Source organism: Balaenoptera physalus (assembly GCF_965194825.1).
Source record: "Balaenoptera physalus genome assembly, chromosome: 1".
NCBI lineage: Eukaryota > Metazoa > Chordata > Mammalia > Artiodactyla > Balaenopteridae > Balaenoptera > Balaenoptera physalus.
Genome location: NC_138882.1, coordinates 63,210,406 through 63,226,415, shown reverse-complemented (window position 1 = coordinate 63,226,415; position 16,010 = coordinate 63,210,406). Strand labels below are relative to the sequence as shown.

The following is a 16,010-nucleotide window of genomic DNA, read 5'->3' as shown; positions in this document are numbered from 1 at the left end:
GAATCACTGTGCTGTACACCTGAAACTAACACAACATTGTAAATCAACTATACTTCAATTAAAAAAAATAATTAATAAATAAATAAATATTTTAGACTGCTATACTGGATGATTAAAGCATATGCTTCTATTATTCCTATTATCTATTCACTTAAACTCTGCTGCCTGGTTAAAGTTCTGGAAACTCCACTTTGTCAGGTCATTGCCCTATTCAGAAACCTTTGATTGCTTCCAGTTTTCTAGAGCCTAAGTAGCCACTGTGTGTCATACATACCAACAAACTCCCATCCTCCATTTATGGCAGACGTTAGTATTCCATGATGGCATATCTTTTTCTCTTTAGTTGTGGTCTTGCAATCTTATAATAATATATCAAGGGTTGGCACTTGAATTGAAACCTTTTTGCCATTGCTGACCCAGTTTGCTGGACAGAAGTATTGGTTCTGGACTCAGACAAACAGGTTTAAATTTCAGCTCTCGGCCACTTATCTGTGGTGTGATGCGGGGCCAAGTCATTTCACCTATGGGAGCATCACACTCCTTACATGTAAAGAGGGGATAATAAAAGCTACCCAATAAGGTTTTTAGGTAATGCAGTGAAGCCATTTAGCATAGTGCCTGGTATATATTGCTCAGTAAACTGCAGTTACTATATTTATCACCATAATCCTAATGTTCATTATTGCCATCAGAAAAAAAAAGCCTTCAGAAACCTCCATAATCTAGCTCTAACTTACATTTCCAAATTTATCTCCCGTAACCTACTAAAGGAACCCTCCACTTTAACTAGATTTGGGTAACTCATTGTTCTCCCAGAACTAGCCTGCCTTTCCCTCTTCCTCTCTGCATATAAAAATCTGCCTTATTCTTCAAGACTCTCCTTCTCAAGTGCAATTTCATTAATGAAGTTCCCCTGATCCCTTCAGCCACAGTCACACTGCTCTCCATTATACTCTCACCATACTTACTGTCTGTTCCTGACATTTCATCATACCCTCTGCCTGACCACATTCTCTTATGCTGATGTTTAATTTTATATTACAATCTAACTGTATATGTGTATTTATCTTGTTTTCCTAGCTAAATTTTCAATTCCTTGGAAGGCAGCTATGCTAACCACTATATCACCAACGCTTCAACTCCTTAAAGGCTGGGACTATATAATACTTGTGTCCTCAAAATAATACCTAATCAAATGATCGCACATTATCATCAGCGAATGAATGGAATAAAATGTATGCACATGTGTTTCAGGTAACTTAAAAATGAGTCATGGATTAAGAAGAGAAAGTTATCTTTTAATTCTTCATATGATGTTGAAGGACTCAATGTTATAAGAAAAATCTCTGGCTTTCTACTTTGAATTAGATTATTCTTCCTTTGCTAGTCATACTTAAAGATTTTTTTTCTTTACATTCACACCTATATCATCATATTTGAGCCTCCATAGTATAAGTGTTAGAAGAAGACTCTACCTCTCCAAACAAATTAGACAAGGCTTTTTGTTTTTTGTTTTTATATGTGTTTTTAAAATTTGTGCAGTTTTCTTTAATATGCATATAATCATCACTCAGTACTAAAGAAATCTCGAATAATTTATATTCCTCTTTGACCTAAGAAACATGATACATGTTTTTCATATCGGGTTTGAGTAAAATTAGGAATCCAAAGGCTCCATCATCACATGTAACTTAGCCCAGTGGCTCCTGTCACCACTCTGCAGGTGCTATGGGATGGGGCCGGGATGACATGTCACTGCTCTCTAGCAAAATGGGAGAAATCAGGGCACTAAAGCAGTGATGAATCAAGGGCTGGCAGGAGTAGTCCGCTCTGAGGCGGGGACAGTATTTTCTTACTGGCATTGGAGCTGCCTGTACAGGGTAAATAAAAAGCAGACAAACTTTTAGTGGATTCTACTATTGTTTTAAAACTATCTACAGAAAATGCAACCACATTTTGTCTGTACCTGTAGCAGACTGCTTCTACTACCGTGCCCTTGGTGTGTCATGGCAATAAAGTGAGCTTTGAGTAAAGCTAAATTTGTACAATTGAAGAGACAGGCCATTATTGTGCAATTAAATGATGTTGGCAATTAAATGTCCTTTCAAAACAAAATGATGGTGATGATGGGAAACAATGTTTTTTTTTTGGCCACGCCACACAGCTTATGGGATCTTAGTTCCCTGGCCAGGGATGGAACCCGTGCCCCCTGCAATGGAAGTGTGGAGTCCCAACCACTGGACCACCAGGGAATTCCCAGAAACAATTTTTTAAAATACCCTCATTTGGTCAATTTTTAAAAGTTGATTGTTATGCCTATCCCCAATGTGGGCTTTGTTACTGTTGCTCATTGCTTGGTTTATTTTTGGAAATGTCCCTAGTCTTTGAAATTCCATGTCTGAGAACAATTAACCAAGACAACAACTTGACCTAATAGAGTATGCGTGTGCAGTGACTTTTGGCCTAAGGCAATGGTTCTCAAAGTGTGGGGCTCTGGACCGATGGCATCAGTGTTAACTGGAAACTCTTTAGAAATGCGATTTAGATCTACTGAATCAGAAACTTTGGAGCGGAGACCAGCAATCTGTGTGTTTAAAAAGCCCTCTAGTGGATTCTGCTGCTGCTAAAGCTTGAGAACCACTCAACTTTCCAACTAGGTAGGGAAGATGAAAAAGTGCTGAGCCAAAATGCCTGGAGATTTTTAAATGCCCCTGTAATGTCCAGTGATTCTTCATCTAATTTATTTTGTATGGATTTGCCATAGTTATTAATTAATCAATATTTCCAAAGGAATTAATCTAGATTTATTTCCTAGAGTCTATAGTGAATGACTTTATAAGTGCCTATTCAAAGTGGGAAAAATAATGCTAAATATAGACCTTAAGTGATTAGGCTAATTACTCTTCAGAATGAGAAGTCAGTCAATCTAAAGAAAGTTGGAGCTGAGGCTGTATCTGAGGAACTGAAAGACCTGTGGACCTTTGAACTCCCTTTGTGCAATGTCATTTCAGTCATTATAATGATTGCATGGTTATTATAGTATTAATGTCTATAGAAATTTCCATGAAGTAAACAGGTATTACGACTGTTTAGGATAAATTATTCTAGCACTTTATTAATAGATATCCGCTGTCTTGAATAAAAAATTAAACTCCTAGCTATGCTAAATGAGGGAAATATTGGAGATCCATTTATTACTGAGATAGTGTGAGGACTGTCTGGGGTGAAAGTAACTGAAGTAATCTAGCAAGGAACATGAGCTCCACGTATGGCAGGATACAGGAGGGAACGTGAAATTGTGCCTTACAGATTCTTTTATCCGAGAAAATAACCAATTCTGATGAAATACTAACTGGACTGTAAAGAATATAATTTGATAGCCTAATGCTTCTTATATTTTCAGGATGTTTTTAAGGTTAATGTAGAGACTTTGAAATATTATGTTTGAGAAGGAAGAAAATTCTATGCAAACCATCAGCTTTCCACATGCACATGTATCAGGTTTGACCTGCATACACAGTCAGCAATAAAAGATGCCGGCAGCAGCAGACTTTTCTGACAACTGGTAAGTGGAGGGAATAGTGGGATGTGGCCCTTGAAAGTAGGGCTCACCCTCATCAGGCTGTGACTTTTCAGCCATATGAAGAGAGAAAGGGGGATGAAGGTGCACTGACCCCATTCATGATACCTTCTCCCAGTTCCCGCCTGCACTGACTCAACAGACATTGACTAAAAGCCTGCAATATGGTAGGCAGGAGCTAGAGAGACAAAAATCTATGAGAGGTCCAGGCCCTCAAGGCACTTACACAACCAGCAGGGTGGAAAGACATGACTTAGTTCCTGGCACAACTGTGAACCACATGCCCAAGCTAATTTATGAGTGCAGATTTGAAGGATCTGAGAACTGTTTTCAGCTGTGAGAGACCCAGGGCCTCTGTCCTTGTTAGCCTTAGCACGAATCAATGCTCACATGTACACACACATGTACCCCAGATCTCTAGTTACTCCTGGAGGGGCATTTTGTGAGCCTCAACATTGAGGCTTCCCCCAAGAAACCCAGGTCCTCAACCAAGTCATGGCTGCCTTCTTCCTGAGAAGCCAAAGATGTCCCCAATCAGAGACTGGGACTCCCTTGGGAGTGTAATAACCCTTGGCTGCAGCTGAATCCATTGACAGAGGCTACAGATCCCCTCAAATTTCAGAGGTTGTTCCTATTTCCAATTCTCACTGATTCTTCCAAGCAAAATAATCCCTTTGCTGGCTTGCCCACAGGGTCTAGGTTTCCCTCAAAAGCAGAATCATGACCAACTTTTTCCAAAAAGTCTGAAGGGCAGTGGTTTCCAAATGCTAGTTTAATTGTTAGCTATATCAAAATCACCTGCAACATTAAAAAATACAGATACAGGAAGCTCATCCAAGACCTACTTAACCCAGAACCTTCTGTGATGGAGCTCCAGGCTCATGTAGTTTTAAAAATTCCACAGGTGATATCGATGCATGCCAGCAGCTGGGAACCACTGCACTAGGGCAGTGGTTCTCAAACATTAGGGGCAACAGAATCAAAATACAGATTCCTGGGCTTGACCCCCAGAATTTCTGAGTCCATAGCTCTATGGTGGGGCCAGAGAATTTCATTCCCACCAAGTTCTCAGGTGATACAGATGTTGCTGATCAGGGGAGGAGCTTGAGAACGACCGTACTAGGGAAGGGCAGGGGCCAACTCTACCAGAAAGCCGGTCCCTGGCTAAACAACCCTGTTACCCTGTTGACCTCCTATGGCAGATACTGCTCGTCACCTCCCCAGTGCTCGTTCTCCCTTTCTGCATTCTAGAAGAAACTTGATTTCGCTGGAGGTACTAATGATTCTCAACTAACAGAACTCCATTTACCAGCTTCCCTTGAAAAAGGGGGTGCTTGTAGAACTAAATGCCAGCAAATAAATCATAAGCAGAAGTTGTTGGCTGGGGCTTCTGGAAAAGCTTTTTAAAGTGGGTGAGGAGGAGGGTGCTGGCTGAGCTGGCATTTTCCACCTTTTGCCCCCTGCTCTTCCCCTTTTTCAAGCCTGGAACACAGAAGTGATAACTGTAGTTCTCACAACCATCCTGGGATATATTATACAAAGAATCTGGGAAGATCCCCCACTATTTAATACATTAATATTTCTTCAGCAGTGTGAACAGTCACATTAAGTGGGTTATATAGAAATTATATATGTGGGTTCTGCGTTCACGGGTACGAAGAGTGGATTATACTATGCCATTTTACATAAGGGACTTGAGCATCCACAGATTTTGGTGTCCTGGAAACAATCCCCTGTGGATACCGAGGGACGATCAGGTTAGGCTTTGCCCTCAAACTTATGAAAAAGCTTTGGTTTACAGAAATTTTAGCATCACAAGGATAGTAGTCTCTCAGAGTACCACCATCTTCACTTGGAGATGGGAGTTAATCTAGTCTCCTTCTCCTTGGATGTGTTAATCCTTCACATCCAATCAGTCTCTGGGGCTGTCACATCTATCCCCCCAAAAGTCTTTTGAAGCTTCCTGCTTCTGGCTATCCATACTGTCATAGCCGTTCAGACTACCAGAATCTTTCCCTGAATTATCTTAATAGCCTTCTCCCTGGTCTGTCACCCTCCCAACCCCGCTTTGATTTGCTCTCCACACTGCAGCCAGAGTGACGCCTATAACATAGCGATGATTGTGCTAATCCCCTGCGTAAAACATTTCTATTGCCCTCTGGATAAAGTTCAGACGTCTTAATATGACTTTACAAGGCCCTTGCTGGTTTTTCAACCCTTATCTCTTGTCATTTTCCATGTCAAGGTCAAAACCCCTGCCTTACTAAACTATTTTTAGATCTCTTAGAGAAAGCTATTTGCTCTTGTCCTTGTACAAGTTGTTCCCTCTTGGACAATGTACTAGTAAAAATCATAAATCTTCGTTCAACACAGAAACTAAAACTAAAGATAAATTATGAGTATTAGTGTTCAGAGGCCTACACTAACCACAGCCAAGAAATCCAGGCCTGTCCAATCGTCTTATACACTATACACCTATGTTTATTTTTGGTAAATGCTTGATTCTTTTTTTTCTAGAGTGTACCAGAACAAGAATCAATGCAGAAATAATTACACATCCAAATTCAGACTTGTTTTGATTGACTAGTCATACATACAATTAAATATTTTATATGTTTCTTAAATTTTTATTTCACAACCACAGAAGTGATATAACCAAGTTATAGAACATTTGGAAAAGAAAAACAGAGGAAAGACCCATATTTTCATCATTCTAGAAAACAATTACTATGATTATTATCTCCTAGAAGGTGAGCTCCATAAAGGCAAGAGCTACGCATACCCTGTTTATTGCTGTGTCCCCAGTGCTGTTTTTAGTTTAAAAAAATGTAAATATCTGGATGAACGACCGATGAATCTGGATGAATGACTGATGTATCATTTTGGTGTACAGAATTCAAAATTCAAACATACTTGAATTTTCTACCATATACCTATTAGGCAACTTTGAGAATTTCAATTACAGTATATGTAAAGTGTTGAAGATAATCAGAGAAAGACAGTCCTGGGAACAGACTACAGAAGTAAAATGAAAGGCAGAGGAATATATATATTTTTTCAATAAAGCTTTGGGAGAGATAAAGAAAGCAAGGAGAAAGTAAAACTGACCCTCAGAAGTATCATCAGTGACATGGGTGAGAGGAGGACTAATGCTGAAGGGGATAGAGGGGAGGCAGACACAATGCGGAGTCACAACATCAAAAAGGCATCACACATTTTCATGGACAACGGAAAGCCAACAAATAACTTTGTGTAAAGAATATATGCCATACAATAAAATAAATATGTCAGTATCTTGTTAGAACTGTAGGTGGAAGCCATCTAGAAAAGTTTCTGATGAGCAAAGGAATGAATGAATCAATTAAATTAGAATCTCTACTTATTATCTTCAAAGGTGTCAGGGTCACAAAAGTCAAGGAAAATCTGAGGAACTGCTCTATATTGTAAGAAAGTAAGGGGAAAACTAAATATAATGCATGATTCTGACCTGAACCCTTTTGCTATTAAAGATCCATTGGTTATTGACTGGCAAAACTTGAATGGAGTTTGAAGATTGAATAGTGGTAATGTATCAACATTAATTTCCTAATTTAGATGCTTGTGATGTGGTTATGTAGGAAAATGTCCCTTTATGTTAAAAAATACACACTAAAGTACTCAGAAAAATGGGACATTATGTTGGCAACTTAATCCCAGACATTTATTTTTTAAAAGTTTTGTATACTAAGCTTGAAATTACTTTTTTAAAAAAATTAGGATCTTTAAAGGTGGGTCTGGACATCAGTATTTTAAAAACTGTTCAGGTGATTCTAACATGCAACCAAGGCTAGAAACCACTGTTATAGAGTCTTCATTATCAACCTTAAAGAAAAAAGGTTACATACTTTTGTACTGAGTACATGAACTACAATTTATTTAACCAAACTCTTCTGTCTTTTCTTTCAAAAATGCCTTATTAAAGAGTTTTTATAGGCCAGGCAAGACAGGATCTCTTCCCTATGAGTACTAAGTCTCATGGGGAAATATGTACAAGCAAATAAAGTGTGCTGTAATAATACTAATATAATAGTTATCATTTGTTCAGCAATTACTATGTGCTAGACACTATGCATCTGAAAGGTCAGGCACTGCTATCATCTTCCTTTTACAGAATGAGGAGTCCTAGGCACAATGAAATAAGTAACTCACCCTGGAGTACAGATCTATGTTGACTCTTCACTACACTACTGTATTAGAGGAAAGCAAAGTGCTATGAAAACACACAGATGGACCTCCGATGCAGACTATGGGTGCCATGGAAGCCTAATCAGAGGAAAGAACATCAGATATATCTTTAGACATGCACTCTATTTCCAATTTTAATTACCACAAATATTTCTTAAATGAACATCTGTGCAGAAAACTTTCCATTTAGTAGTCCTGCTGCTATTCCTACTCCTTTGGTGAGATTCTAAGAAGTAGAATTCTGGGACAACGTGTATGGAAAAACCCCATGGCTTTCAATACCTGCTGCCACATAGTTGTCACCAGCAATATGAGGGTATCCATTTTGCTGTAACCTTACCAGAAGTGGGCACTGATACTTTAAAAATTCTTTTCCATTAGTGGAAAACGAATATTTCTTTATTACAAGTTAAGCTAAACATTTTTTCCATTAATGCTTTCTCTAAAGCACAAATTTAAGATCTTCATAATTACTACCAATAGAGTCTCAGTGCATGTTACCAGCAAAATAACATCTTAGAATGTCTCATACTACACAGATGCTGTCATTTTCCCCTATAACCACAAAAGTGGCTGTGTCACAACAACAGCATCTAATGAAATCAGATTTCAATATTCATGCTAAGATCCTTGACCTCTAAAACTCTGTGAGCTCATTGAGGACAGAGGAAATATCTTGCTTGATTTTGAAATCCTATCACAATGTTAGCAAGTAAAACACACTCTATAACTGTTTGCTGTAAGAATAAGTAAATAAAATCATGGATGGTGACAAAATATAAATGGAAACCATACTTTCTGAGCTCTACACATATGACACAAAAAACCTAGGTCAGTAAACATCACATGAGAAAGAGGAGAAGTAGGTTGCTCCCTTCTTTCCCTTCTTGCCATATAATTAGGGAACCCAAGACACCAGTGTGCTGATGACAGTTCTTGTTTATACCTTTTGTCCTAACATCCTGGCTGATTAATTCTAGATTGGGCGATACATTTCATGGTCACTCTACATCTAAAGGATGTTCCTTTAATGAATAGTAGATCTAAGTACAAAGTGCTTCCCTGATCAGACAGCTTGTCCTTGTGTCACTTTAAATTTCACTTTAAAAACCTATGAGCAGATAACTCTTTGGGCCTCATAGTGTTTTGTTTTGTTTTAATAAAATTTTACCACGTAAAGCTAAGTGACAATCTGCAAATAGTTAATCCCTAACTAACAGAACATCCCTTGATGGTGTCAGCACTCTTAATTCCATTTCATTGATAAGAGAAGGGAGGCATGGAAAGTGACTGATTCCAGGGCACATCAAGCATGAATCATCCGCAAGGTGAAAGGAGGCTGTTGGAGCTCCAACTTCCATTTTTTGATTAATTCTCTGAACCACACAGGCATTAATTTGCAATTAAATCTCCTGTGAAGTTTGGTTAGAAAGATTTTAATCATTTAGTAAATGTCTCTGTAAACTGCAGGCAGTAATATCTATTTCAAATTGTATGAGCAAAATCACAGGCATACCTTCAGTAACATTTTTTAATGGGCATAAAATTCATGGTTAATAATTTTTCAATTTCACTGAACAACAGTCTGAATTCAAGCCTCACCTATAGGTCCTAAGTTATCAGAAGGTAAAGGGAATATTTATAAAATAGGTTAAAGTATAAAGTAAATATTTAATCCTTTGTGTAATAAAAATAAAATTTGTTACATTTTTATGTTTCAGAAGTATGCATGTCTACATTTCATACTACGGTGCAGTTTGGATAAGATTTTAGCAGATTAACATCTTGGATTATAACAGAAAATCTTAATGGAGCTAGCAAAGTCACTCTTTATGGCAACTAAAACAAAAACTCACAGAAATAAATTTAATAGGCTATATGTCTAAGATATAAAAAAAGAGGCATAAAAGAAGAGGCATACCATATATGCAGTTGGAGAACTATTATTATAGTTATGTCACACCCACATTAATTTATAAACACACTGTAATGTCAGTCAAGGTTCCATTGGCATCTTGTGGGGTGGGTTAAAGCAGGGGTCCCCAACCCCTGGCCCACAGACCGGTACCTGTCCGAGGCCTGTTAGGAACTGGGCCGCACAGCAGGAGGTGAGCGGCGGGCAAGCCTGCAAAGCTTCATCTGCCGCCCCCCATCACTACTCATAGCTTGCATTACCGCCTGAACCATCGCCCCCCATCACTCGCCCTACAGCCTGAACCATCCTCCCCCTCCCCCCACAGTCTGTGGGAAAATTGTCTTCCACTAAATCGGTCCCTGGTGCCAAAAAGGTTGGGGACTGCTACGTTAAAGAACTTGGTAAACTCATGTAAAGTTCATTTGGAGGAATAAATTTAAGAGAATGACCAAGAAAACTTTTTAAAAGTATAAACCACAATAATAAAGATAGTATTTTGCTGGCACAGACCAATAGAATAAAATTGAAAGTTCGAAACAGGCACAGGTGTATATAAGTATTCAATAAATGAGAAATAACAATGAAAGAATAAAAGGATTTAATAATCAATGTTGTGACTAGATCCATACCTCACACCATTCAGCAAATTAATTCCAGGCTAGTTGAATATTTCAGTGCAAGAAAATGAAAACGAAATATTGGGAAAGGCTTTAAAGATACAAAAAAAAAAAAGACTGATAGATTTGATATAAAACATATTACTCACTAAAATAAATATGTATTAAGGATATCAATCCTTTTTCTGTCATTCATGCTTTAATCACTTAAATTTATCATTTGTCTTTTAATTTCATTTAGCTCCTCCTGACACAAAACTATAAGAAGTTAAACTATAAGAAGTTAAAAATACCAATCTTTTCTTTAAGGTCTCCTCCCCTTGGCTGTGAAATGACTTTCTTAATCCCAAACCACACCAATTTTTCACTTATATCTTATAATTCTTTTCATTGTTTCTTATGTTAATTACACAGATGAGAAGTCAAAATATGGTCTCATCCTCTATTAACTGTTTGGTTTGAGGATGTTACTTAACCTCTCTGAGTCTCAATTTCATTTTTCTGATAAAACAGACATGATAATGCCAACCTATTAGAGTTGCTGTGGAGATTAAAAAAATAATTTATATAAAGCAGTTATCATATTTATTACAGAACCTGGTATATAAAAAGTCAAAACAGTCTTTGTTTTTCTCAGTTAAAATGGTAGCTATTACTTTTAATGCTATCACATTGCACAATTTCATTGATAAATCCTCATGACTAGAAACCTAAGGTAATGGTGTTTTTACCTGATTTTTAAAGAAATTTCACATTATTTAATCAATGCTATAGCTTTTTACTTTTTAAGTCTTTAAACCATACTATATGCCAATCAGAAAAATACCTTAGTTCTTTGAAGACTACCCCATTACTACAGCATCTTACAATTTGGTCTTTTAAAGTTGCAGTCTGAAGTTATCAGATGGCCAAAGAACATTGTAATCCAAGAGTATTAAAAGGTTCCGTACACACTAGACCTGCTGAGATTATTTATGAGTTTGAAATATAAATAGGATGCTTACCCTTCTTTATCTTACCTCTAATGGGCCATCCTCTGGCAGATCAGTACAGTGGACAGCATTCTGGATCTTAGTTTTACCAAAGATTGCTCGGAGGGTTCCAGGGCGTAAATGCCGGGCAATTTCCTATTAAATAAATACACATTCACATATAGATTAAAGTCAGCCATATAGTGTCAATTTAAAAAAAAAAAAATCACCAGCTGTACGAAATACTTTCATTAATTATTCATTACATGTACATGTATACATTGTTGGTAATGATTTTTCCTGGAAACAGGATGAATGCATGAAAACTGAGCCATGAAAATTCTCAGTTCACTCAGAAAGCTTCTTCTCTGGCCCAATGTAAAGTCCACTCTAATCTATGTTGAGGGCAATAATAATTACATCTCTTTTTATCAACAGATTATGGGAATCACATAAATATGAACCCAGTTCATTACTGTGAAAAACTTGTATTTTATAAAGACAATAGCGATCTTAACAATTTAATTTAAAATGAACTAGCTTGATGGCACTGATTGCAAAAGACTTTTTAAAATGTTACAGTTGTATCAGTTTAGTGCTATCTCACATTTAGCGGGAAAAAATGGTTACAAATAACTCATAAAATTTTGGGTAAAAGAAACAAGAGGTTAAAAAAATTGAAGATGTGGGAGTATCAATGACCTACTTAATAGTCTTTGTTTTTCTAAGTTAAACACTTCCTAAAATCCTATTTTAACTTTGAAATGTATTATACATACAAAAAAGGCATTTACTACACATGAATATTTAAAAATAATAATGAAACAAATACCTGTGTACCCACTATTAAGCTGAATTAAAATAATATTACAATAACTTTCAAGGCCCCGGTGTGCCCCATCTTCATTCCATCCCATCCCTATCTCCACCCAGAGGTTACCATTAATACCAATTTTACTTAAAGATTCCCTTGTTTTACTTAGTTTTCAAGGCATTGTTTTTCATATTTGTCCATGTAAATATGTGTAACTGTAATTCATTTGTTTTTATTACCATATATATTCCAATGTATGATAGAGCATACTTTATCCATTTTCCTGATGATTGACATTCAATTAATTTCTTCTCTCTCTCTCTCCCTACCTCTCTGTCCTCCCACCTCTCTCTCTCTCTAGCTCACACACACTCACACTCACGCTCACGCTCACACACACACACACACACGATCACAAACAATTCTGCTACAAGCATTCCTGTACATGGTGCACATGTGCAAGAGTTTTTCTGGAATCTTGGGGGCACATACATATTCAGTTTTGCTAAGTACTGTCAGACTATTTTCTTAAATGGCTGTAACAATTTGCCTTCAACCATCAATGCACAAGAATTCCCACTATCCATATCAAAGCCAGCATTTGATAGTGGTTGACTTTTTACTTTTGCCATTAGGCAAGTGTGAAATGGTATCTCATTGTGTTAGTATGAATTTCCTTGATAACTAAAGAAATTGAGTGCCTTTTCATATATATCCTTTTCTGTAAAATGCCTATTCTTGACTTTTTTCCATTTTTCTATTGGGTTATTCTTTTTCTTTTTGTTATTCTTAATACATTCTGAATTCTAATTTTTTGTCAGTTATATATGATGCAAATATCTTTTCCCAATATGTAGCTTGTCTTTGAGTTTTCTTTATGTTTTCTGATGACCAGAAATACTAAAATTTAATGAAATTAAATTTATCAATTTTTTCATTTACGATTTGTGCTTTTTGTTTCTTAAGGAATTATTCCCTACTCCAAGTGCATAATGATACTCATCTCTATTGTCTTCTAAAATCTTTAAAGTTTTGCCTTTCACATTAAGTTCTTGATCCACCTAGAACGGACTTTGGCTATCATGTGAGGAAGATGTCCATTTTCATTTTTCCCATATGGATATTTAATTGCCCTAGCACCATTTATTGAGTTATTTCTCTCTTTCCCCCGCAATCTCCAATGATAGCTCTGTTATATAAAAGGTTTCCCTGGATGTATGGGTCTGTTTCGTGGTTTGCTATTTGATTCCATTGGACTTTTTGTCTATTTTTACATCTATACTGTCTTAATTATTATAACTTTATAATAAGTCTTCATCTGGTAAGGCAAGTCCCCCAGATTTTGGTTTTGAATGCATTAAGTTTGGGTTGCCTATTAGACATCCAAGTGAAGGTGTCAAATACATGATTGGCTGAGTCTAGAGTTCAGAGGAGTGTTCCACACTGCAAATAACAATTTGGGGGTCAATAGCATATATATGGTATGTAAAGTTACAGGTTAGACGAGATCATGAAGGCAGTGAGTATAAACAAAGGAGAGGAAGCACAGGGACACCATGTCATTAAAAAGTCAAGGAGATGAGGAGAGATGAACAAAGAAGACTGAGAAGGAACGGCCAGCTTGGTGAGAAGGAACAGCCAGCTTGGTAAGAAGAAACGCAGCATCATCCTTTCCTAGAAGACAGTGAAGAAAAATGTCAAGGACAGAGAGTTATCAACAGTGTCAAATGTTGCTGTTAAGTCATATAAGTTTAGGACTTCCTTGGTGGCACAGTGGTTAAGAATCTGCCTTCCAATGCAGGGGACACAGGTTCAATCCCTGGTCTAGGGAGATCCCACATACCACAGAGCAACTAAGCCTGTGTGCTACAACTACTGAGCCTGCACTCTAGAGCCTGCGAACCACAACTACTGAGCCTGCGTGCCTACAGCCCGTGCTCCACAACAAGAGAAGCCACAGCAATGAGAAGCCCACACACCTCAACGAAGAAGAACAGCCCCCACTCGCTGCAACTAGAGAAAGCCCGCACGCAGCAAGACCCAATGTAGCCAAAAAGAAAATAAATTAAAAAAAAAAAAAGTCATATAGGGTTAAAGACTGAGAACTGACCACTAGACCACGTAGACCACGTGGAGTCACTGATATCCTTGACGAGAGCAGTTTCAGAGGAGTGGAGAAAAGCTAAAGACTTATTATTGTTGGTTTCAAGAGAGAATGAGAGAGGAAGAATGGGCAAAAGTGAATACAGGCAACTATGTTGAGGAATTTTACTGCAAAGGGGAGGAGAAAAATGGAGCAGTAACTGGAGAGAGAAGTAGAATCAAGAGAGGGTTTTTCATTAAATGCTGGAGAGGGTGTGGAGAAAGGGAACCCTCCTACACTGTTGGTGGGAATGTAAGTTGATACAGCCACTATAGAGAACAGTATGGAAGTTCCTTAAAAAACTAAAAATAGAACTACCATATGACCCAGCAATTCCACTACTGGGCATATACCCTGAGAAAACCATAATTCAAAAAGACACATGCACCCCAATGTTCACTGCAGCTGTATTTACAATAGCCAGGACATGGAAGCAACCTAAGTGTCCATCAACAGATGAATGGATAAAGAAGATGTGGCACATATATACAATGGAATATTACTCAGCCATAAAATGGAACGAAACTGAGTTATTTGTAATGAGGTGGATGGACCTAGAGTCTGTCATACAGAGTGAAGTAAGTCACAAAGAGAAAAACAAATACCATATGCTAATGCACATATATGGAATATAAAAAAATGGTACTGATGAACCGAGTGGCAGGGCAGGAATAAAGATGCAGATGTAGAGCACGGACTTGAGGACACAGGGGAGGACAGGGAAACTGGGACAAAGTAAGAGAGTAGCATTGACATATATACATTACCAAATGGAAAACAGATGGCTAGTGGGAAGCAGCCGCATAGCACAGGGAGATCAGCTCGGTGCTTTGTGACTACCTAGAGGGGTGGGTGGGACAGGGAGGGTGGGAGGGAGGCTCAAGAGGGAGGGGATATGGGGATATATGTATACTTATAGCTGATTCACTTTGTTGTACAACAGAAACTAACAACATTGTAAAGCAATTATACTCCAATAAAGATATTAAAGAAAAAAGAGGGTTTTTTTTTTTTTTGAGGGGGAAGGGATGCTGTTTTAAAGTGGGAGAAATAATAATACCTTTCCAGGCTGATAGGAATCATCCAACAAAGGGAAAAACTGATGAAACAGAAAGGAGAAGAGAGAAGTGCTGGAGTGATGGAAGCAAGTGACTAAGTAGAGGAGTTGGCCTTATATCTAAGAGTGTGGAACATTCACCCTGAGCATCAAGACAGTAAATGGGCCCAGTTATAGCTATGTGGGTTTATGTAGTGGCTGGAACTTACGAAAGTTCTTCCTCTATTTTTAATTTTTATCGAGATATGACTTACATACGATAGCATGCATAGGTTTTAAGTGCACTGCCCCATGAATTTGGTCAAATGTAGATACTCAGCAACCACCATCTTAAACAAGATATAGAACATCTCTAAAGTTCCCTCTAGACTTTATTTTTTTGACTCATTCTATTTTCCAGTGAAAAAGTCAGCAAGATTGTCACCAGCTGAGAGGAAGGATGGGGAAGAGGTTTTGGGGATCTAAGGAGAGAAAAGGAGGTACGAGACATTTTAAGAGAGCAGAAGAGTGAACGGACTAGAAAAATGAATGTGACTCCTCAGCAGCACTAAGGGCCCTCTTGAGGTTAGTAATCACGAACGTAAAGGGAGATCGTTCAGGACAGCTGAGTGTTCTCCAGTCATGGGTGCAGGCAAAGGTTAGGCAGAAAGCTGGATTTAATGAGGGTTGGGGTTTTACCAAGAGAAAAC

At 37.8% G+C, this 16,010-nt stretch overlaps 1 protein-coding gene across 4 annotated transcripts in view; it reads right to left on the bottom strand.

Moving 5' to 3' along the window:
- NME7 (NME/NM23 family member 7) overlaps nucleotides 1-16,010 on the bottom strand; it is a 242,747-nt gene that overhangs the window by 40,315 nt on the left and 186,422 nt on the right. For 3 of the 4 annotated variants that reach the window (XM_082438536.1, XM_082438534.1, XM_082438535.1), the window contains one exon: nucleotides 11,356-11,463. In XM_082438536.1, the coding sequence (XP_082294662.1) occupies nucleotides 11,356-11,463 (108 nt within the window). Of the gene's footprint in view, nucleotides 1-11,340; nucleotides 11,464-16,010 lie in introns of all 4 variants that reach the window. The other variant, XM_082438537.1, reaches the window with a different exon arrangement.